At 47.4% G+C, this 24532-nt stretch overlaps 1 protein-coding gene and 1 long non-coding RNA gene across 3 annotated transcripts; both read left to right on the plus strand.

Annotated features, from left to right (window-relative positions):
- Positions 1 to 6252: 6252 nt before the first annotated feature.
- LOC141042339 (uncharacterized) lies at positions 6253 to 7536 on the plus strand. 2 transcript variants are annotated; one of them, XR_012204718.1, is made up of 3 exons: positions 6253 to 6522; positions 6787 to 6841; positions 7226 to 7536. It is a non-coding gene; the product is annotated as an uncharacterized lncRNA (long non-coding RNA). The 2 variants fall into 2 exon arrangements; XR_012204717.1 differs by lacking the exon at positions 7226 to 7536 and having other exon boundaries at positions 6787 to 7047.
- Positions 7537 to 10652: 3116 nt separating this feature from the next.
- On the plus strand, positions 10653 to 11639 carry LOC109772704 (protein FAR1-RELATED SEQUENCE 5-like). The gene is made up of 3 exons (XM_020331399.1): positions 10653 to 10943; positions 11066 to 11261; positions 11455 to 11639. Exons 1-3 carry the CDS (start codon positions 10653 to 10655, stop codon positions 11637 to 11639), a joined length of 672 nt encoding a protein of 223 aa, XP_020186988.1.
- The last annotated feature ends 12893 nt before the right edge of the window (positions 11640 to 24532 follow it).

A 24532-nucleotide genomic window follows, 5' to 3' on the forward strand; every position in this document is an offset into this window, starting at 1 on the left:
GTGCTTTCCTCCATGTAGAAGGCACGCACGACTCAGTCCAACCCCTTGTGATGACCGACCGCCCATCCTTCACTATCTTCATGGCTCATGAGGGCATCTAGATAGTCATTGTGTTCTGGTAGAAATAATTTAACCTTTGCATGCCCACCAATCATGTAGTTTGAGAGGTAACCTTGAGTACACTGCTTCCAGAACCACTGCAAAGGAAAAAGATTCGGACATTGTCATCTAACACAACTCATTATGGGCAGTAAAAAGAAGGTTGCAGAGTTCTTACTTACCATGCTGCAGTTCATTGTTGTCTTGGATAAAGTGCAAAAAAATAGTTTAATTGCCATCTTTTGACCCATTTTACTAACAATCTTTATCAGTTTCCTCATTTGATGTTGGTTCATCAATATCTCATTGCCCCATAAACAGACAGGGTCGAAACACGGATCTTTACCAATGACATGTACCAAAAAGCACCAAGTAAACATTAGAAGCTAAACAAAAATTGCACAATGATGTAGTACAACACTCCCTCCGTCCCATTATATAAGATCTTATAGCATCCAATATACTTACGACATGGATGAATAAACATCTTATATTATGGGGCGGGGGGAGTTTATTACATTTTTACAAATATCAGCCGATTAACTACAGTCAACTGCTACTGTGTTGTTGGTCTTCTTGCTGCTCTTCTATGTATATCTAGACATCATCAGAACATTAAGGTAATACTCTTGGTTTGACACTACATTTGCCAAAGGTTGCCACACCTAATGTTAGGTGTGTGTTTGGTTCAAGCCACATCTTAGGCAAGCCACACTATGCTCCCACATCACATACACTCAAAAAGTGTGGCAAGATTCTCTTAGGCGTGCCAACTTCTCGCTCTCATTTTGAAGAACTAACCCTTTGGCAAGTTTGGCAACATTGTATGGCAAAGTGTGGCACTCCTAGGCCTAGAACCAAACAACCCTTCCTTGTTGTTGTGTGGCCTAGGATTGCATATTTAGTCATTCAGTACAATGCATCTTGCTATGTAGCCTCAGATATGTTAGATATGGCCCTAGTTAATTTACCGATAAATGGGTTACATTTATAATCAGTTAAATGTCCGATTCAACGATTAATTATCAGCCCCCGGCCTATATGGTACCATCTACCGATATCCTGAACAGTGAGTATATATAAGCCATGGGATGAAAATAACCTCGATGGTAAACAAGAGATGTTCCCAATATTGTCCTGTTTAAGTACATCTAAAGGCATGTTAAGCATAACATGCTAAACATCAACCAAATATATCCATGGTAGAGAACATAATCTCCAAATGATAGCTTCATGACGAAGGCTTAAGCATGCTAGTTAATAAAAACAAGTGGAAAGGTGTGTTATTTACTGTAACATGCCTAATATTGAAAAACAAGCAAACATACTCATTCAAACTTGTATTGTGCAGTTCTAAGTACACTAGTTATTGTTAAATCAAATGGAAAGGCGTGTTAAATACTCCCTCCAGTCCTTTTTACTCTGCATATTAGAATTGTCTGAAGTCAAACTTCATAAAGTTTGACAATATTTATATGAAAAATATCAAGATCTACCATGCTAAAGTTATACAATATGAAAAATTAAGTCATGGCACATCTACTGATGTTGATTTCATATTGTGAATGTTGGTATTTTTTTCTATAAAGTTGGTCAAACTTTATGAGGCTTGACTTTAGACAAATCACATATACGAACTAAAAAGGACCGGAGGGAGTACAACATGCTTAACAACAACCAAATATAGTCATTCATAGAGCTATTGTTAAAACTGGTACTGATGAAATTGAACTGCACAGTTCATACTAGCACATATAGAACATCACATTGTGAATAACTGAAATAAACAAGGCATACTACGAACAACCAAGGATGGCAATTGAAACTAGACATATGCTATCTACAAACAACCGAACAACCAAAAACCATAGAAATAAACAAGGCGTAATGCAAACAACCAAATATAGCAATAAATACTGGATAGGTTCTCAGTACAAAAGGGGGTTTGAGAAAACAAATCATTGGATTCCCACGGTGAAGAGGCACGGCAAAACAAATCATGGGTTTCCTCACTTGTGACAGATGGGCTCCTCCTCATCGTCACCGTCGATGAGATATGACTTGGCAGTTGAGGATCCCAAGCCAGCGTCGCATAACGTGTCCTTCAGAAATGACAAAAGGGGCTCCATGGCGATGAAGGATGGCAACTTGTTCATAATGAGCCACAGGAGATCAGCGGTAGAGACATCCATGAGATCGACGGCTGTGCAACCAGAGGGGTTGGGGGTGGGCAACTTAACCTGTGACGCCCGCATCAAGTCCTTGCTGTCGACGACCTCGATGTCATAGCCGGCGTCCGCGACATGCCAAATACTCTAGCCCGCTGATTGAAAGCCTGCGGCCAGTCATCATCATCAGCTTCCTCGGCGGCCACCTCGCCAACGTCGGGCGAAGAGGCCGCGATAAAGCTCTTTTGGGCCATTCACTCCTCGAGCTCCCCGGGAAGCGTAGCCGGGCTTAGGCTACGACGCTCTGGAGTGGCGGAGGGGTGGGCATGGGGAGCTGTGGGAAAGGGTGCGTTTTGCTGGCATCATCTAAGAAACTCAGGGCAGCGACGGTATGTATATCGGTGGGTAACCTGCACTGGCAGACCGATAGAGGTTGACGATGGAGGCGGTGTGGCGGCCGTGACGACCTAGCTAGGGCTGCGAGCGAGGAAGGGGTGGTGTGTGTGTGAGCGTGGGATTTGGGGTGAGCGAGGGATTTGGGGGGGGGTGTGGAGGGGGTCCAAGGTAGTGTTTGAGGAAATGCCGATGGTATTGAAAATTTTACTAGGCGGGAGTAAAATGGCGGCGCTGGGATCAAGGAACTGAAGCAGAGCGGGGCGGGAGTAACAAACATCACACACGTTTAAAACATAATAATCATGTGTTATCAAGTAGAAAAACACTCCAGCCGAGCAGATATTTTCGAGATTGTGAGGGATGCAGGTGGGAGTAAAATGCCGGGGCTACTAAAAATTTGGATCAACTGACTGAAGTAGAGCGGTAGTAACACACATCGCACACGGTCCACACATACTAATCGTGTGCTATCAAACAGAAAAACCCTCTAGTCGGGTAGATATTTTTGAGATTGCGAGGGAGTAGATATTTTTGAGAGGGGGAGGGAAGCCTCGGGGAGCCCAATCTACTGTGATGATGTGGGTGACAGGGGTAGGGGCACAACACATGGGTAGTCTTAGGGAACTGTGTCTGTTGCGTACCCGATCGCAGACGGTTGCTGCGTGTGACTCGTCTGCTATTTATAAATTTGGCGAAAAAACGCGAGAAAGGGTCAGAACATGAACACACTTGCATCTGGACCAAATATATGTATGAAAAGGGTGGTTTGATGTTCAAATACCCAATGCACAACTTTCATGTGGCACCTGTCGTACAAAGCACACGTTATTATTGCTAGCCGCCCCCCACAGACACACACACACGCACACTTCATGTTGGCGGGAGGGGAATCGTAGCTATGAACGCATGCCCTCAAATAGCTAGGTCTGACATCTCACCCTACCGTAACACATGCACACGTTATTATTGCTAGCCCCCCCCCCTTTTGCTTCCTTCAAATGTGGACAGTGTGCGGCCCCACAAATATGTGCTTGTGGCGCGAGATGGGTGAGAGCACATACGAACTACACCTACGGATGGCTCGATATATACATGTATATATGTGTGTGTGTGTGTATATGTGTGTGTGTGAAAGTGGTGTGGTGTGATATTTAAATAACCAAATCACAAATTTGATGTGGCACATGTGCATCGCAAACCGGACATCCCCGACCCCACGGAGGTTCATCTACTGCGAAGTAGTACAACGCCCACCCCCTCACACACACTTTGAGTCGGTGGGAGGAGGAATCATCTCACCAAGGCGTATTGTAACACTCACCAAGAGGAATCACCACCTTGGTCGTATAACATCTCTCGTTGTTGGGTCAATGTCATGGACGTTCACACACGGCCCTACAAATAGGCTAGCTTGACGCTGATAACCACGCGAGGGAGTGCCTGAAGACAACCACTGTGTGCATGTGGCCCAAACATATGTATGAAGTGTTATGTGGTGTTTGAATATACCCAATGCACAACTTTGATGTGGCATCGTGTTTTTAACCGAAAAGTCTATATATATATATATAAAGGACAGTGCTATTCCGTTACTAGTAACGTAATATTATTCTGTTACCGTCGGCCCTATATAGGTTCCGATCCGTTTTTGTCATAGGCCCAACTAGTAAGCAACAAAATAAAAGAAAAAGTCCACCTCCCATTTCCCCCGTATCCCCACGACCCCCTGCCCACGCCCCGCCCCCCTCGTCGGCCACCCCGCCGCCGGGCTCCACCCCGCCGCCGGGCACCGCCCCTCCTCCACGAGCCTTCTCGCCGCTGGGTGCCGCCCCCTTCTCGCCGCCGGGCGCCGCGCCCTCCTTGCGCTCCTTTTCTCCGCCGAACGCCGACCCCTCCCTGCCACCGGGCGTCCGCCGTCCGGATCCAGCGCCCAGCACCACCGTCTTCACGTGCCATCCTGCTGGTTCGTACGGGAGGTGTTCGCCTCCTGCACCCGCCGGATCTGGCCATCCCCTTCCGTTCACCTCCGCCACCTGAGGCCGTTCACCACCGCCACCAGTCCCCGTTCAACACTGCCCCCACAATCCCGCGCGTCAAACGACACACCTGTCAACCCACGCGAAGCTTCAAAAGAGGTCCAGTTCTGAACATCAAATACCCAGAGGTTCAGTTCTAAACTTGCAATGTCTCCAGGAATGTTACAACTGAATTGCTTCAGTTTGAGTTAATTTTGAATCACATGTGCCATCTTGCGATCGTTTGAAATCAATACATTGCATGGACATATCACAGAACGAATGTTAAACAGGATGGCATGTACGTCTCTACTCCTATAAAAAACTGAGTTGGTGGTGATGGTGTGCCTGCCTCCATCAATCTCAACCATTAGATCTGGATCTGGAGAGGCAACCCACTTTATAACCACCTTATCCAACCAGGCAACCAGAATCACTCGATCCTTCTTGAAAAGGGGAGAACGATGGAAACAAGCCTTGATTTCTTGATGGAACCAGTGGCCGCTGCCGCTGCCGCTGCATGCGCCGCCGGCGCTGGTTGTTCCAGACCCCTCTCTTGACTCCTCTCTGCTGCCACCGCTCACTAGAACCTCCACCGCCACCTCCCCGTTGTCTCATCTCCCCCTACCCCATCTCCTCCTATGCCGACCAGCAAGTACGCCGCCGGCGTGGCCCGTCCCTCAAGTCCACGACGCTTCTTCTCTGATAACTCTCTTGCCTTCTTTTCTGATGCAGCAGCCCCACCGCCCACCACCTGCTCCTCCTCCCCGGCATTTCCTCGCCGCCGGAGCCGCCCTTCCCCCAAGTCTGCGACGCCTCTCCTGCATCCTCCTCTGATGCAGAAGCCCCAGCACCTTCGCCTCTCTCCGCTGTCTCCACCGACGCCGACCTTCACGTATGCCGGCTATGCGCTACACATCATCGGCGGCGGCGGCTCCTTCCACGCCTACGTGCTCCAGGTTCTTCCAATTAGAGTACGAGCTACTCCCCGAGGACTGCTTTGTTGTGTGCAATTGGAGCGCCACCCACGAGCTCCACACTCGCGTTCTCCTCCAATTGACTCCATCTGGAAGATGGCTGGTCTGGTGTGATGTTGGCGTGGAGGAACTATGCTCTGCTATTGCCATCTAATATGTTTCGTCAAGAACCAAGGTATGGGTGTGGACGAATAGTAAAATCTTCTATACATCGCATCAGTTCTTGCTTCATCTCTATTAGAAAATCCTTGTTTGTGCAATTTCATATATGTTCTGGTGGTAACAGATGAAACTGTCTACTATAGTATCTGTAAGCAATGACCACTGTTTATAGTTTCTTATCCAAAATCTTCTTGTGGATGAAATTTTGAGTATCGGAGAAGTTGGTGTGTACCTCCCTGAACTGGTATTTTCACTCAGGCAACTCTATGTTACTCTTTGTAGAGATACATCTAAAAGTAACATAAATATTCTTACTCTTTCGGATAAGCAAGGGAAGGCCAGTCCAACCCCATTGCAAATTTTTCAAAGAAATGTTCTACAATTAGGTCTCAATGTGTAGTCCAAGGTATAAATCAAGTACAATTTGGTGGCAGTAAAAATAATAATTTATTTAATATGTTTAGTCATCTAAAATTGCTTCGCATGTAAGGTCCGGAAGTTTGGACTTCCAGAAAAAGTAACTTCAGAAATTTGCTTTAGTGTTCATGATATTCTTGTAAAAAAAATCATACATGTGTTTAAATTATTTTTTGGTAGTTCTCATTGTTACTTTCGCTGTTCGAAAAATTTGGATGACGCCTACAGCAGGTCTCTATGTCATTGATGCCCCTCCTTTTCTTGGTAGCTCCACATCCAATTTTTCAGGTTAGACACCAATTTTTTTCCTTGATGTCAGTTACTGGCATCTTTTCTTTTGCAGAAAGTTACAATTTTTGTGTGTGTATGCACAAGTACACTCGCCCCTTCTTCTATATACACATGATTTCAAAGCATGTCTTACTATACATTTTTTTCTTTGCTTGGTACAAAATGTATTGCAAGCGATGTTCATTGTTTTTTGCTTTGTTTAAATATACTTTAAGCTCAGTTTTTTTTCTTTGTCTGAATGTAACATAGGCAATTATGTAGGTGGGCAGATGGAGATATACTGTGCTTTAAAAATTATTCCATGGCGTGATCTAAGGTATGTAACTAATTAAGTGGAACTAGATGTGTGAGTTATGTCTGAAATGTTCTTCTCTTCTTGGTGGTGTTGTATACAAATTCATTTTTCTTGCGTATATTTACGAAATCATTCGGTTAAACACTTCTACTTCATTCATGTTTGTCTTGGAACTATTAATATAAGTGTGTACTATTTGGATATATTAATTGCTGCATTTATCTTCACATTTAAGTCTGGTGTGCCTAATATACTGGCATGAAATGGGCAATGTTGACTTCCTGGATGAACGGTAACTGAATAGCTTGTTTGCTTTGTACAACCTTTCCAAGGAAAGAAGCAATTCTCTGTTGCAGTAGTTTGTTGCAGTGGTTCTAAGGCTGGACATGATAATATGTATTTTAGATCACAGGCTGTGCTGGAAATTTTGGAGGTCTGGTGTGGGGGCAGTTGTCGCATCTTTTACAATTTCACAATTCGGAGTTATCAGTTGTGACGCTCGCACGGCTTGCAATTGACGAAGCCAATGTTGGAAGGATGTTGACGCATGGAACATCATTTGACATAGTAGTCTAGCTTAGTGAGCCCCGGTCATTTTTTTGTACTTGTATATAATCTCTTTTGCATGCAAGTTAAGTGTTTTATTTTTTTGTTTTCCTTTTTCATGTGACTTCTCCTAGCCAATTAATGATTGTGGTATGTTTGTGAGACTATAATACACTTTTAGCAAACTACTTTTGCAATATTCAATCTTGGTTGATCATGCATGCTTGCAGTATATCTTCGAGATACTATTATGTGATATGTGATATGATTCTTTTTTCTTCAAATATTGCTAAGTGGTTTGGAATGTTACAACATAAATTTATTCGATATGACATTTATCATCATGTTTTACCCACGAATGGCAGTTGCATCGTGTAATGCTCACATTCACAGAGAGATGACAGATCTGCGACATGGATGGGTGGTAGATTGGGATATGTGCTAACATGTTGAGCCCATCGAAATAGGGCCTAAGGATGTATTCCCTCCGTTCCTAAATATTTGTCTTTTTAGAGATTTCAACAAGTGACTACATACGGAGCAAAATGAGTGAATCTACATTCTAAAATATGTCTATATACATGCGTATGTGGTAGTCTATTTGAAATACCTAGAAAGACAAATATTTAGGAACGGAGGGAGTAGTCAGTAGTCGTCGTAAGTTACCACATTCATGTGTGTGGTTTTTCTACTTGTTGGATGCTCTCTGTCCCCCCTTGATATTACGATAGGTTTAGCATTTAGAAAGGTATAAGTAGGGAGAACAAGAAGCTTTTTTTTTGGCTTCGATGGTGTGCCCGTCAACAATATAACATCGCTTGATTAATGTGTCTGTAGATCCTTTTAACACACTTCAATTAATGTGCCGGCACATTTTTTTGTTCTCCATTGCAATGTACATTTCCTGACTATAACTTAAATCCACCAAATCTTGTGTGAGCCCGTAGCATAGCACGGGCGTCTTAGTAGTATCAATAAAATGGCGTGATTTGTTCATCGTGCTGGAGTACACAAATGCCACGGGCTCGGAGTCCGTACATATTTCTTATTTCTATTGGTATAATTTCAAGTGGCCAATTGCTATAAGCTCGCATGTTATTGTCCGATTAGTTCAAGTGATCATTCTACTCTTTTGTTTGTGTATATGTCTAAGAGGGAACTGGAAAATGGAATTCAACGTTACTAGTTTTCTTAGGGGACGAATTCTGAAGTATTAGTATTTCTAGTACATATGTTAGAAGAGTTCATTGACAAAAATGAAAATCATGAGTTCAATTATAGCAGCTATTTAGCACATATGTCATACATATTTACAATAGTTCGGTAACAGAAAGAACAATGAAACTGATATCCCCTGTGTATTCATGTGTGCTTTTTTTTACCTAATAATGTTCATGTTAGTGCGTGCAAGTTGAAGCGCTATGGAAGTGCTAATGCTGATAGTCCTAAAATAATGTTTTCCCGGTTCCGGACATGTGTCAGACAGATGACCGGAGGGGGAATGTTCCACATTCAGATGGTTAGAGGCATCTGACAGGTAAACGGACTGTGTATTCGGATTCGTCTCGTCGTTCTGAGCAACTTTGATGTAGAAAGTATTTTCATCCGAGTTACGGATGATTTTATATGATTTTCTAAAGATCTAATCATTTTCTGACTTTAATTATTTATTTAAATCCAACATTATCCAGAATAGTGAATGATGACGCAGGCATGACATCAGTGATGTCAGCAGGTCAACTGGTCGGTTGACCAGTCAAACCAGACAGGTGGGTCCAGTGGGACCTACATGTCATTGTCTGGGACACTAACAGGGGGTTTAGACTAACTAAATGGGTTAATTAGTGGGTGGGGCCCAGTAGTCAGTGACTATTTAGTTAATTAAATTTAATTAATGAAATAATTAGCATTTTATTTATTTACAAAAATGTTCTAAATGACGCGGGCCCGCATCGAGCTCATCGGCGGCGAGGTGTTTTGGGCGAGGAACGCAACGGCGATGCGGCGCGTTCGTGAGCGAACTGAGAGGATGGGCAAGGCGTACGCGTTGCGGCGAGGCCAATGGTCGCGAGCCCGTGACCATTTGGTCACCGAAAGCACGCCGGCGGCGAGCGGAGGCGGCGACGCGTTCGGGCGTTCGTCGAGGTAGGTGCTAAGGGGCACGGGGAGGGAAGCAAGTGGCATGGGCGGCTTCAGCGAGCGGTCCTGAGCACGCTCGTGTGCTCGCGTGAGCATGACGATGCCCACAGCAACGGCGGCGAGCTATGCGGCGGAGCTGCGTTCGGGCGGCGATGGCAGCGGCGGCTACGATGGTGGATCCGTGCGGGGGAGCGAGGGGAGAGACGCGGTGGCTCACCGGGAGCCGTAGGGAAGTGGCAGCGTGCTCGGGGAGGCTTATCGGAGGCGTACGGCGGCGGCGATCGACGACGGCCGTGGTCGGGGAGGAGCTCGATCCCGAGGCTGTGGTGGCGCCGGGCTCGATCCAGAGGGCGGAGAGGAAGTAGAGGAAGTCGATGGAGCAGTCGGGCTCGTCGGAGAGGCACTCGGGGCTCGGTGGCCGCGAGGACGGGCGAGGCACGGCGGCGACCGCGTCGGCCTCCTCTCCAAAACGAAGGAGAGGGAGAGGGAGAAGGGGGAAGTGGGTGAGGGGGAAAAGATCTCGGCGGAAGCCAGGGCGCCGATGCTGGCGTCCTTATCCTCCCCGCGGCGCCTGTAGCGGCGTTGTCGGCGAGGTGGGTTCGGCGGCGACCGTGGGCACGGTCGGTGGAACAGGGAGAGGGAAGGAGCGACCCAGCAGGGAAGGTGGGCCGGCTTGCTGGGATGGGCCGAGGCCCAGGGGACAGGGAGGCTTTCTCTCTCTCACCTCCTCTCTTTCTTTTAGTTTTTTTAACTTATGTTTCAAATAGTTTAGGCCAGTTAAACACTTTGCAAATATGTTGGTTCACCACCAATATTAAATATGCATTATTTGGCACAAGATGAACATTTTAGACTTCATGTAAGAGAAGTTTGAATTTTGAATTTAAATTGGATTTGAATTTGAATTGTGATTTGGATCAAGTGAAGATTAGCAACAGTAACATGATGACATGGCACCATTAACAGGGGATTACTGTAGCATGACACTGGGGGTCTAACAAAAGCTATACCACAATCATTCCCAAACACCGTCCACAAGCTATGCCGTTGGCACATCCTGAAGAAGTTCAAGGAATACCTCGCGTTGCTGTACAAAAAGTATAAAACATTCAAAGAGGAGTCCACAACAATCTTAAACTGGCCGCTAATGCCAACGGAGTTTGAAGCTGCCTGGGCTGAACTCGTGCAAAAGTACAACCTGCAGAACGACCAAATGATGATGCAGCTGTGGAATGATAGGAAAATGTGGATATCAGCATATTATAAGAATATTTTCTGTGCTAGAATGACTTCTACACAACGAAGCGAGAGCACGAATCACGTGCTCAAGAGAGGGTTTGTCAAGGGGACCCAGAACCTAAACAAGTTTGCTAGGCGGGTAAATGCTTGCATACAAACTTGGATGCAGAAGGAGAACGAGCAAACAATGACCAGCATGGTATTAAGACAAAAAAACACCCCCATCATATTGTGACTTCCTTCAACATGTGCACACTGTATTTAAAAAAATGAAACCCATGACTCTGCTTCGATTAACATCTTATTTTTTGACATGTGCAGACCAACCCTGTGACAAAAACAACTTACGACTACGAGGAAGACATGGCTATCAAGTACACGAGAGCCGTGTACAGCGAGATGAGGACTAGGATGAGAAAAGCCACGCTATTTCGTGCGAAGTCTATAGCAGAGCCCACTAAGTACCTTGTGTACTACCACAACAAGGCTGGCATGATGATGAAGAAAGATTTGCCTGGTCAAAGCATGAATTCAAGGTTGTAGCTGACCCAGATAATGAAATATACGAGTGTGAATGCAAGCTTTGGACACACACAGGTGAGCGAAAAAACAAACTCATTAAATAACTAAACTAGTAGTATCATATCAAATATATGAAACTCATTGCTGGCTCACAAACTATGTATTCTGCATTCATCACAAAAATGCAGGCCTGTTCTGCCTTCACATCATGAACATACTGGACTACCCGAAGCCTGACAAATTTCCAGACAAGTATATCCTCAAACGGTACACAAAGACTGCAAAATCACAACCAACATTTGATATAAGGGACTACAACACAACTGCATCGGATGGCAGCTCAAGACTATCGAAGCAAGACATCTTGCTGTAGCTAAATTTGATGGTTAACAAGAAAGCAATGAGATGTGACCAGCAATATGACAGAGCCTTCTATGTTCTCAAGAGGCCCGTGGAAGAACTTGATGCAATACATTCAGCAAATCGAGCGGATGCTGACGAAAGGATGGCTGAAATTGAAGATGACCTTCAATATTATGAAGCTGAAATGCTCCAGACCGCTACTCAAGCCAACCAATGCAAGTAGGGTGTTGACCAATTAATGCAGCAGCGGCAGCATGAGACGATGAAACTGCCACTGTACTCTAAAACAAAGGGTAGGAAGAAACTTTCTGCAGCAAAGAAAAGGGACAAGAGAGCTCAAATAAAGGCACCATCTGCAAATAGAGTCGTCGTGCTCGATGAGAACGGAGTGCCACTTGGACACATGCAATGTAGTGTGTGCAAAAAGGTTGCAGGACACAACAAACTCACCTGTCCAACACTCTTAGAAATAGACAATGCCGAGAAGGTCAAGCAACCCAAAGATAAAAAATAGCAGCCCAAAGTTATGGAACAAAACAAGGGACCACACCCACAGAAAGCAAGTAGCAGACTTTGTAGCATATGCAAGGAGTATGAACCACACAATGCAAGAACATGCCCGAAGTGCGCAGATGCTGAAAAGACAAGCAAAAATCTAGAGAAGAAACAGAAAGCAAAACCTAGAGCCAGCAATAAGAAAGTGGTGGAAGATGAAGAGGAAGACGAAGATGAAGACACCATCGGAGAAGAGGAAGACGAAGAGGAAGAAAAAAAGGATGATGAAGAAGAAGAGGACGATGAAGAGGAAGATGAAGAGGAAGAGGTACATGTCAAGCAAAAACCACTACAACCAAAGCCTAGGAGGAGCGCAAGGCTAATGAACAGTTAGACTAGGTCAATTAAACAAAGAAACTTATGTCAGGTCAATGTGCAGAATGCTATTCCACTTTTAAAACAGTATTTTATGAGAAGCTTACTTGAACTTCTATTGTTGAAGTTTCAAAGAAATTATACAGTAGAAGTTCAAGTAAGCTTACTGCGGAAGTCCTAGTATAGTATGAGAGGAGGTGCTGGTGATGTATTGCATGAAAGACCAAGCAGTAATAAAATGAAAATATACATTGTGAAGTTCATGTAATATTAGTGCAGAAGTCCTGGTATATTATGAGAGGAAGTGCTATGCTGGTGATGTATTCCATAAAAGTGCAAGCAAGAATAAAAATGAAAAAATATACACTATGAAGTTCATGTAAGCTTACAGTGGAAGTTCTGGTATATTATGACAGGAGGTGCTGGTGTTGTATTCCATAAAAGAGCAAGCATCAGTAATTATACAGTGTGAAGTTCAGGTCAGCTTACAGAAGAAGTTCTGGTATATAAATCGATGTAGGAAAAAATGCTTAAATATATGTATTGTCGTATGAACTAAGGTTAGCAAGCCTAAGACAATGCGTTCATATATGAAGTTCTGTTTGGATACGTGCAGAAGTTCATGTAGAATGGCGACAAAAGATAAAGAAATGTAAAGGAGTGTATGAGAATATTTTTGCACAAAGTTATAGTTGAAAACTAGTCGCAGTTGAAACATAAAAAAACACATATATATTCTATGCAAAAGGCTACATATTGGTTGAGTTGAAAAATAACAATACATTACACAACACAGTAAATCCTCTCCATCTGAAACTAGCAGCCCAGCCAGATCTCAAGCAGAAGTTCAAGTCAAAGATCATATGTTGGGGCCCAAAATTAAACAACACAAAAAACCAGCAGTTCAACCATAGCCCAGAGAGATGTTCAAGTACATATGTTGGGGAAAAACATACAACACATGGATACTGAAAACGATGCAATACACTGAAATTCACAAGCCAAATCATTCTTCATACTAGATACATTTGTTCTCAATATCATAAATTACTAAACCATCATTACAACCAAATCTTTATGAAATCGTTCCAATCATTATCAAACCTAAATCTTTACGAAATCAAATCTACACTGAAACTAATGCTTCGAATTCACGGGCCCAAGGACCGGATCTGGGCAGGAAGCTCTGCACGCACTATTTCATTCTTCTCGCTAAAGACTAGAGTGTGTATGAACTCGGCCTTCCAGTCATCTGCAGCAGCCTGCAAACAAGAAATGAAATGATGGTTTAGTAAAGGATAACTAAAACCACAGCAGGAGCGTCTCAGCAAAACCACACAAGAAAAATGAAAGGATGATGAGGCAAGAACAAGGACAAAACATACCTTCACATCACCAAAATCTTCAACAAGCTCATCACCATCATATGTAGAGTAGAACTTCACGGAAAAGAAACCACAATCATTACTCACTTGCTTTGGAACATCGATAAAAGTCGGCCTCTTTGCAATATTCGCCCAGTTAGGCTGCTTGCTCGCTTTGTACGCAGCCTTGCCGTACACCTCCTCGAGCAACCCAACAAATCTCTTAATCTGCCAGAAATGACAAATAAGATGAAATCAAAAACATGTTAACCAAAATAGTTAAGTTCAGGTACATAAAAGCGACACTTGCATAAGATCCAGCTAAACGATACCAGAAGTACAACTGTCAAATGATAGTCAGTTCAAGCAGTATTACCAAAACAGAGACAGAAAAATATTTTGTCAACAGAAGGCATAATAAACTTCGTGTCAAACAAGATAATATGAAAGGAGGTTCAGGCTAAGAAATACTCATGATATTTTGGCAGTCTCCGTGGAAACTTGTTCGTGACATTCCCTTGTTAGTGTAAGGAAGTGAATCAAGGATGTCAATGCTCCCACGATATCTATTCAGCACATACACACTGTAGTGCGCTATTGTGTCAATTGGCTTGAATAGTATCAAAAAAACCTGCCAAGAATGAAAGAAACGGTGAACACAAACTATAAAGCATAGGTATTGAACAACCGGGATGAACAAAAACTTCTTAACAAACTCAGCAAAAGGATGTACATAAAATTAAAAAAAGCAAGATTTATGAAAACCTAACCAGCTTTGCGTTAAGAAGGTCTTCTCCCTTGCGAACAAACATTGGGAGGAGTTTAGCCGAATTTTTTGCATCAAATTTTGGAACTGTTGCAGCGAAAAAATCACACTCTAGGCAGTACTATGCATTAAGAAAACAGAATTAAAACTCCTCCCAAATGCCACTACACCAAAACTAGAGCAAAAAAGGGAGACAGGGGTGCAAAGAACTAAAACCTGTATGAAGTAGGGACTAAGTACAACCCTGTCAGCAGAAGAGAAGATCTCAGAGGTCTCCGGCTTATCCTTCCACAAGTTTATGACATAATCCATTACATCTCCTTCCATCTGCTGCCCTTCATCGAAAAGAGTATAAAGGACACTTCTTGTGAGGTCAATCACATTCCCAGGGATGGTAAACATGCAGTAGCTTGCTGCAGATTTAAAAGGATGGGAAAAAATATTGGAAGCACAACTCCAAGGCAAGGAGAAATGAACAGAAGTTCAGATACTATAACAACAGAAGTTCAGAACAAAGTAGCATCTCTAGCAGCAACAAATATAATAAGAAGAAAACTCACTCATAATACTTCTTCAGACTATCCTCACTAAGCACATACTTTAATACCTCCGGGCCTTGGATAGATGAGGCTAACTATATTTATTTAGGGGAGCGACAGCAGAACGCCACTTGAAAGGCAATCTTGATGCTCTCTTGGAGGAAGTTATGGTGCCAGACTCAACTGCCGGTTTCCTCCTGGTGATGACAGCATTCTTCCCACCTCTCCCAACAACAGTACCAGCAGCAGATTTACCATTCTTCGGGTAAGCAATTTTCTCAAAATCATCATCCGACGAAATCACCTCTGCTTCGACTGCACCAACCTTCCTGGAGCAAGGGGTGTTTGGAGCAGCACAAATACCGACAGCCTGCTTCCCCAACTTGGAAGGAAGAAGGGTTCGAGAGCTATCATCTTCTCTCGGAGTTGTACTCATCGATTCCTCCCTAGGCTGGTATTCCCGTGACCCGAGGAATGAGTAGTGGTAATTGGTCAAGTCCAACGGCTCCACTGTCAAAGAAATTGAAGAGAAAAAAGACCATTAAATATAACTGAAGTTCAGGTACAGCACAACGTACAGTCCAAAAAATATAGATGACATGGTTACTACTCAAGCTGACCTAAAAAAATGTGTTGCATTTAAAAACTAAATGAAGTTCAGGCACAACCCAAGGCACATTTCAAGATAAACTGATGAATTGGAAAACATTGAACTATAGCTAACAAAAGCATAAAAAGGTATTGTCGGTGTCAAAACCGGCGGATCTCGGGTAGGGGGTCCCGAACTGTGCGTCTAGGATCGATGGTAACAGGAGACCGGGGACACGATGTTTACCCAGGTTCGGGCCCTCTCTATGGAGGTAATACCCTACTTCCTGCTTGATTGATCTTGATGAATATGAGTATTACAAGAGTTGATCTACCACGAGATCGTGATGACTAAACCCTAGAAGTCTAGCCTATATGACTATGGTAATGTATGCCTCCCTTCCGGACTAACCCCTCCGGTTTGTATAGACACCGGGGGGATCTAGGGTTTACATAGAGTCGGTTACATAAGAAGGAATCTACATAGTCGGTTGCCAAGCTTGCCTTCCACGCCAAGTAGAGTCCAATCCGGACACGGGTACAGTCTTCGGCCTTCATGCCTTCATAGCCCATCAGTCCGGCCCATGGATAACAGGCCGGACGCCCGAGGACCCCTTAGTCCAGGACTCCCTCAGTAGCCCCTGAACCTGGCTTCAATGATGAGGAGTCCGACGCGCAGATTGTCTTCGGCATTGCAAGGCGGGTTCCCTTCTATCCGAACTTCAAGATAGTCTTCGGATGTGATGATAGTATCCAGACCTGTCACATACACCATACACGAACGCAGAGAGAATATATTCTTACACGAGCTCCATCCGCTGACAACTTTTTTGCAGCACGACATTACGTCTGACCGGTCATAATTCCAAACCGCTTTTGTGTTCGACGCCCCACATCCCGAGACGCGGTTGCCATTGGCACGTCTTGTCAAAGCAAAGATCGTGTCCCCTTATCGCGGGATTCTCATCAATGCGGGCGTGGGTAACCCAACCGTGCCGTTTATACAGCCCTTGGGAATAGGCGAATCTTAAGGCGAGTGAGGAGGCGTTTAATATTCGCTGCCTTTATAAGGGGATAAGGATTCCCTCTTCCTCTCTCACGCCCTCTCTCTGTCTCCGCCTTTCCAATCTCGAGCTCCAGCGCCCAAGTACTCATCTCCTTTCCACTCAAGCAACCATGTCCGGATCCGGAGGTCAGGGCAAGTGGATGGTCTCCTCCGTCAAGGAGGAGGACATTATTGAGCTTCGGGCGGCCGGATATTTGGCGAAGGAGATCGCCCACAGTCTGCCGGCCGAGGGACAAGTCGTCCCCACGCCGAAGCCCACCGAGAGGGTAGTATTCATCCCCCATTTCCTCCGTGGGCTAGTGTTTCCACTCCACCCTTTCGTCCGCGGGCTGATGTATTATTACGGGATAGATTTCCATGACCTGTCCCCGAATTCCTTCCTCAACATCTTGGCGTTTATCGTTGTGTGTGAGGCCTTCCTCCGCATCCAACCCCACTTTGGGCTGTGGCTCAAAGTCTTCAACGTGAAGCCGAAGGTGGTGGATGGCCAGCACGCGGAGTGCGGAGGAGCCATGGTGAGCAAGCTGTCCAATGTCTCCTGGCCCAAAGGTAGTTTTGTGGACACGGTAAAGGAGTGGCAGAAGCAGTGGTTCTACATCACAGAACCCCGCGGCACCACCTGGGCCGCAACTGCCGAATTCCGCTCCGGCGCTCCTATGCGACTCACCTCCTGGGTCGAGAAGAGTCCGGACTGGTGTTCACCTGACGAGCTGATAGCGCTGCAGACTTGCGTTCAAAGCATGGTAACCAAGAACGTGAAGCTCGTTGATGTGATCCAGGTGATGCTAGTTCGCCGGATCCTTCCGTGCCAGCGCCGAAGCCGCCCTCTGTGGGAGTTCAATCCGAAGAAGCACCAGACCCTGGTGAGGCTCTTCGAGACTACACACGAAGGTTCATGTAAGTTGCTCTTTAAGGGCAACGAGAAACCACCGGCCGCAGATTCAGATCACGGGCACGACGCTAAGCACCTCGCTAGCGAGGTATGTCATTTTCAATGCATTCTCCACTTGTATGTTTCAAGGATGACGCCTGAGCCTTTATTGTTGCTCTTTCAGGACTGGATGGAGAGGGCGAAGTGGATCCAGTGTCAAGCTCCGCTGCCTGAAGAACCGGTCATCCCGCGTCTAGCGAAGATTCTGGTGCCGGCGCCATACAAGGCGCCTGAGAAGAAGGCCAAGAAGAAGGCCAAGGGGGCCAAGAGTGGCCCCCGTCGCAAGGGCACTTCGGACGTGACGTCCTAAGACGAAGAAGCTCATTCCTCTGTCCCTGAGGAGAATGACGAGGAAGAGGAGGAGGAAGAGGAAAACAACCCTCCCCCTGGGGAGAGGAGGAAGAAGAGGGCGGCTTCGGCGCATCTGGAAGCGGAAGCGCCCAAGAAGGGGAAGGGAGTCCCAGCGGTCAATACCGCGTGGGACGTTGACAGCAGTCCGGAACGACGCCCCCGCACTAAGCCCCAGGCCGCATCGTAAGTGACATGGCTCGCTCATGCGCACATCCAGCCCTTTCTCTTCATTATCTTGACATAGTTAACTGTACTATTGTAGTCCGGCCCGCGACCTGATCCAGCAATCCTCATCTGGAGGTTCGTTGGCTCCGTCGGAGATGGCGAGCATGTCACCACCGCCTGCTTATTCCCCCGGGGCCAGGGACGACACCGAAGTGTTGTCCCGGAGGATCGCTCCAAACCGGGGAGGAGCCCAGGACGCTGTCCGAGAGGCACCACAAGGCGAGACCTCCACTGCCGGACACATGGGGGAGCCGATCCCCCTCGAGACTGGCGAAGGGGGCCGCATCCAGTTTGGCCCTCAGCCGAATATGATTTCGGAGACTCATATGGCCCCGAAGTCAGGCGAGCAGCCCCCTTTGAAGGAGGGGGGTGCGCCGCTTGCACCGGTGGCCCTTGTCCATCCAGGGGCACCGGATAACCTGTTGGAGGCGCTACGAGGCGCCTCCGTCGTGGACGAGTATCGTGTCCTTATGGGTGCGGTGATCGAGAAGGTTCAGTCTGCCAAAAGTGGACTGAATGAAGCCTGTAGCAGCCTCTTGACAGGTTTTGAGGTAAGAAAGAGAAAAGCCCCGTGTAGACAGTAGCCCCTAAGACACTGTCCGGTGTTCGGCGAGAAGAACCGGACAGAGGATCAATCCTTTGTTATAGGAGGCTAACTTAATATGTATCAATAAGTAGGCGTCACTGTTGGCCGCAACCTCGCATGCTGCCGAAGTCTCTGAACTGAAGCAGAGGCTGGAGCGGACCGAGAATGAGCTCGACGAGGTTAAAGTTGGGCTTCAGGAGAAGCAAGGTGAGTATCGACTTGCTGTGTGCTCGGAAGGAGTAGGCGCTGTATATTGACCGCAGTGTCGTAACATGTGCAGGAGCCGCGACCGAGGTCGAGGCCCTGAGGAAGGCCCTGGGTGAGGCCGAGGAGAAGGCTGTCCAGCAGCAAGCCGCCCGAAAGAAGCTCAAGGCCCAGGTCAAAGAAGTCCAGCAGGAGCTCTAGGATGCGGTGAAGAAATGCGAGGCCTTGGAGCATGATGCGTCGGTTCAAGTGACCGAACTCGCCAAGGCTCGTCAGAGCACGGAGGCCGCACGGAATGAGGCCCAGGTCGCCCTCCAGGAGATCCAGGAGGCCAAGAAGATCACGGCGGGTAAGGCATTTAAGATGCAAAGCAAGTATGCGGAGAAGCAGTACCTTTTACTAACCCGGGTTCAGAGTTCCACAGGGGCTTTTGTGGATTTACCATGCAGTGTATCGGACGCCGTGGAGTTCTACCGAGCCGAAGGAGGGGGTTCTACGGAGAAGCTATTCTGGTCGCAATATGCGGCGCCAGAGCCTCCCGTGTCCTTCACCGATCAGCTGAAACAGCTGGTGGAGCTTCATAGGGTGGCCGAACTAGCCATGAAGGATTTGATAATCCGGCTATGGCCAGCTGAAGCTATGCTTGGCAGCTACTTCGGACTCGTGAGGTGGATGGTGAGCGCCTGTCCTCGACTTGACGTTGTCAAGCGCTCTGCCTGTATTGAAGGTGCCCGCATGGCCTTCGCCCGTTGCAAGATGTGGTGGGCGAAGATGAACGCCGTTGAAGTGGCCGGAGGGCCGCCAGAGGGCAAGGAGCACCGCATACCTGAGCGATATTTTGCGGATGTCATAGAAGGGTCTCGACTTGCAGCAGCGCAGTGCGGGCAGGACATTATTTTCAAATGAAAACATTCGTGTTGTCTTTGCCTTGTATTATGAAAACAAAGCCGGTTTGCAATATAATTTTGTTATGCTTTAGTTGTTTCCTCCTGTGCGGCCGTGTTAGATGTAATCTGAGGGTTGGCCAGTCGTCGGCTTCTGCCCTCACGTCGGTAGTACGGAGGTGTTCGGGATGGAATCTACACAATCTTGATCCAATTATATGGTCCTTGAAGGAGTTGTTTAGCGCAACGAACAAGGCAATCAGACTATGCGGCTTAAATGCCCTCACTTAGCCATAGGAGTTTTATAATAAAGCATGGGCGCAGCCCCTGGTGCGAACCAGAGTGCTGTCAGCATCTGATCGGGAATTACCGATCCTTCGCGTAACGCGGAAAAAATCTCCAACGATTTGTACCCTCGAACAGCTGACCGGCTCTCGCCGTATCATGACAGTCAGTTTTCGGCTTTCTCTACTGAGGCGCTCATCTGGTCAAGGCCAGGGCACAATCGCAGTAGTTCTCCCTTTACTACCCTAGCCGATTTAGCGGAACGTAGGGTAGCAAGCACAGGAGCCGGGCAACCCAACTATTGACCAAAGACATGATTCGGAGCCAATGCATATAATGCTAAATTCGGGGTGCCGAACTTCTCTATAAGAAGTGTTCGGACTTTGTTGCCGTGTTATGGGGCGATGAGGAGCCCCTGGCAAATATGAAACGTACCAGAGTGTACAGTTGCTAGGAAATAAGTAATTGAAAGGAAAACAGGAGGAGAACAGAGATGGTATCTGGGGCCCTTGAACTTGGACCATGAACTGTTTCCATTATAGTTGAATTAATGCGTCAAAGCGCATCGGTACAAAGTAATGCCATAAGCAACCGGCTATTTGACATGCCACAACTAAAGGCGAGCTGTGCGTGGGTCCTTAAAACAGATAGAGTAATCGTTGATTGGCCTCTAGGGCTGCCCCTGTGCGCCTGTGCTCCATGTCGATCCGGTGTATTTGTCCTTTGACAGGACCATAAATCAGGCCGTCGAAAGAGGCGCGCATAAGAGAAACCTGCAAAAAAGGCAAAAAGGAGATAGTAAAGTTATATGTGTGTCCGGAATCTGTCTAGCCAAACTGTAGATCCCGGGCTAGCTTGTGCCTCCGTCGATGTCCATGGGATTTTGAGTGCGTAATTATGTGCGCGTGGTGCGAATGCCACTACTTCACCGGGACTGGGATGGAGGCTGAATTGTTAATCGAGCTCTTGACGAGCCGCGCTGTCCTGTTGCAGTGTAGTCCGGAACCTCTTAGTGATGTCCAGGGGCTCGGTAGCCGTATTATGGTGCTGCTTGAGAAGGCCGCTCTGTACCTCTGCTACTAGGGCGGCGGTATGCTCCTCTGTTCGGAGGGAGCGTTCAGTATTTCCATTGACTGTTATGACGCCGCGTAGACCGGGCATCTTGAGCTTGAGATAAGCATAGTGTGGCACTGCGTTGATTCTAGCAAACGCGGTTCATCCGAGCAGTGCATGGTAGCCGCTGCGGAAGGGGACGATATCGAAGATTAACTCTTCGCTTCGGAAGTTGTCCGGAGAACCGAAGACTACCTCCAGCGTGATTGAGCCCGTACAACGGGCCTCTATGCTTGGTATGACTCCTTTAAAGGTAGTCTTTGTGGGTTTGATTCGTGAGGGATTAATGCCCATCTTCCGCACTGTATCTTGATAGAGCAGGTTGGGGCTGCTACCACCGTCCATTAGGACTCGTGTGAGGTGAAATCCGTCGATGATTGGGCCGAGGACCAGTGCGGCTGAACCGCCGTGTCGGATACTGGTTGGGTGATCCCGACGATCGAAGGTGATCGGGAATGACGACCACGGATTGAATTTTGGGGCGACTGGCTCTACCGCGTAGACGTCCCTGCGTGCTCGCTTACGCTCCCTTTTGGGGATGTGTGTAGCGTATATCATGTTCGCCGTTTTGACTTAAGGGGGAAATTTCTTCTGCCCCCCGATGTTCGGCTGCCGGGGCTCTTCGTCCTCGTCCTCACTTTGTGATCCCTTTTCTTTGTTTTCGGCATTTAACTTGCCAGCCTGTTTGAAAACCCAACAATCCCTGTTGGTATTATTGGCTTGGTTGTCTGGGGTGCCGTGCATCCGGCACGGACGGTCGAGTATGCGGTCCAGGCTGGAAGGTCCCTCATTGTTTCTTTTGTAGGGCTTCTTCCGTTGGCCGGACTTGGAGCCGCTGAATCCGGCGTTAACTGCGGTGTCATTGGTGTTATCGCCATTGCTTCGGCGTTTGTGTCTATTGCGCCGGAGCTTTCCGGTGCTGTTCTTGGCCTCGGAGGGGCCTGCCTCGCTGGCTGTGTTTTTGCTACGAGCCAGTCAGCTGTCCTCACCCGCGCAAAAGCGGGTCATGAGTGCCGTAAGGGCTGCCATAGAATTCGGCTTTTCTTGGCCGAGGTGGCGCGCTAGCCATTCGTCACGGATGCTGTGTTTGAAGGACGCTAGGGCCTCGGCATCCGGACAATCAACGATCTGGTTCTTCTTGGTTAGGAACCTAGTCCAGAATTTTCTGGCTGATTCTCCAGGTTGTTGAACTATGTGGCTTAAGTCATCGGCATCTGGTGGCCGGACATAAGTTCCCTGGAAGTTATCAAGGAAAGCCTCTTCCAAATCCTTCCAGCTGCCGATGGAATTTTCAGGCAGGCTATTTAGCCAGAGCCAAGCTGGCCCTTTGAGCTTTAGTGGGAGGTATTTGATCGCGTGGAGGTCGTCTCCACGGGCCATGTGGATGTGGAGGATAAAATCCTCGATCCATACTGCGGGATCGGTTGTTCCGTCGTATGATTCAATATTGACGGGTTTGAACCCCTCGGGGAATTCGTGATCCAGCACCTCATCTGTGAAGCAGAGAGGGTGTGCGGCGCCTCTATATCGGGCCGCATCACGGCGCACCTTCGAGGAAGTCCGTCTGCGGTTATCGGCCCGGGTGTGACTAGGTTTGTCACGTCCGAATAGGTAGCCGTCATCCTGGGTAGGGGAGCGTCCTCGCGATCCGTAGATCGATCTCGTGTGTCCTGCTCTGCTGTCCAATTCCTGCCGAAGGTCGTATGTATGGTCCCGAGCTGTTCTGTCCCTATTTTTGCGAGGCGGTGGGGCGGTCTGTTGTTCGACATGAGTTGCCGTTTTATCCCGACCGCGGGGTGGTCGGTCCGCCGCTCTATCCCGACCACGTGGTGGTCGGTCCGCGTTGCGCGAGGGAGGTACGGGATCTGGTGCCTCCTCATCGAACTGAGGTAGCAGTCTGCGCTTTGGGTAACTCTTGGTTGGGCGCTTGAGGCCGTATTCTTCGGCTGCCAGGACATCAGTGCACCTGTCAATGAGCAGGTCTTGATCGGCTTGGAGCTACTGCTTCTTCTTCTTCAGGCTTCTTGCAGTGGCTATGAGCTGGCGCTTGAAGCGCTCCTGCTCGAGGGGTGCCTCAGGCACGATGAAGTCCTCATTGCCGAGGCTCTCATCATCCTCAGAGGGTGGACGGTAACTATCGTCATCCGGGTCATTGGGCATGGCTTGTTTATCAGGGTTAACCTGCTCATTATCTTGTTCCTCCTGTTCGGATATGGCTCCAACAGGGTCTTCATTATGTTCGTCGTTGCCCGGAGTACTATTCTCTCCGGTGCCAGTGTTGCCGTCTTTTGAGCAACGTGACTTAGAGCGGCGTTTAGGGCGCCGGTGCCTGGACTGCATCTCAGAGGGTTTATTCGCATCTGGCTCTTCTTTGTCGTCGCCAGATCCTTTAGGTGTATCAACCATGTACATGTCGTATGAAGAGGTGGCCGTCCAACGTCCAGTGAATGGCTGGTCTTGGCCTTGCTCCTTGTCGGCATCGTCGTCCATACCGTCTATGTCTTCGGAGCCATAATCGAGCTCGTCGGTTAAGTCCTCGACGGTAGCTATGAAGTGGGTGGCGGGTGGGAAGAAAAATTCCCCATCATCAGCCTCTAACTCGAACCGAACATAGTTCGGCTGTGAATCCTTCTCCAAGGAAAAATTCTTTAAAGATTTCAGCATATCACCCAAAGGTGAGTGCTGGAAGATATCTGCGGTGCTAAATTCGGAAATCGATAACCGATCCAGCTCGGTGTCCGCAGGCATATCCGGTCCGGAGCTTATAGCCGGAAACGAGTCCGGAGCTCCATGGACGCAAATATTGTGGGGTGTTGAGTCCGTGTACGGCTCCAACGCCGCGGACTCTGTGGCCTTGGATGGCGCGATCTGCTTCAGTTCTAAGGCTGTTGCAGCAACAGGAACCATCTCCTGGACGTGATCCGATGACAGATTTAAGTCATGTTCATCGGGGCGAGGGGGAGCGATCGCTGCGGTCTCAAATCCGTTGAAGATCAAGTCTCCATGGATGTCCGCGACGTAGTTCAAGCTTCCAAATCTGACCTGGTGGCCAGGGGCTTAGCTATCGATCTCCTCCAGATGGCCAAGCGAATTGTCCCGCAGTACAAAGCCGCCGAACACAAAAATCTGTC

Source organism: Aegilops tauschii, chromosome 3, assembly GCF_002575655.3.
Source record: "Aegilops tauschii subsp. strangulata cultivar AL8/78 chromosome 3, Aet v6.0, whole genome shotgun sequence".
Lineage (NCBI taxonomy): Eukaryota > Viridiplantae > Streptophyta > Magnoliopsida > Poales > Poaceae > Aegilops > Aegilops tauschii.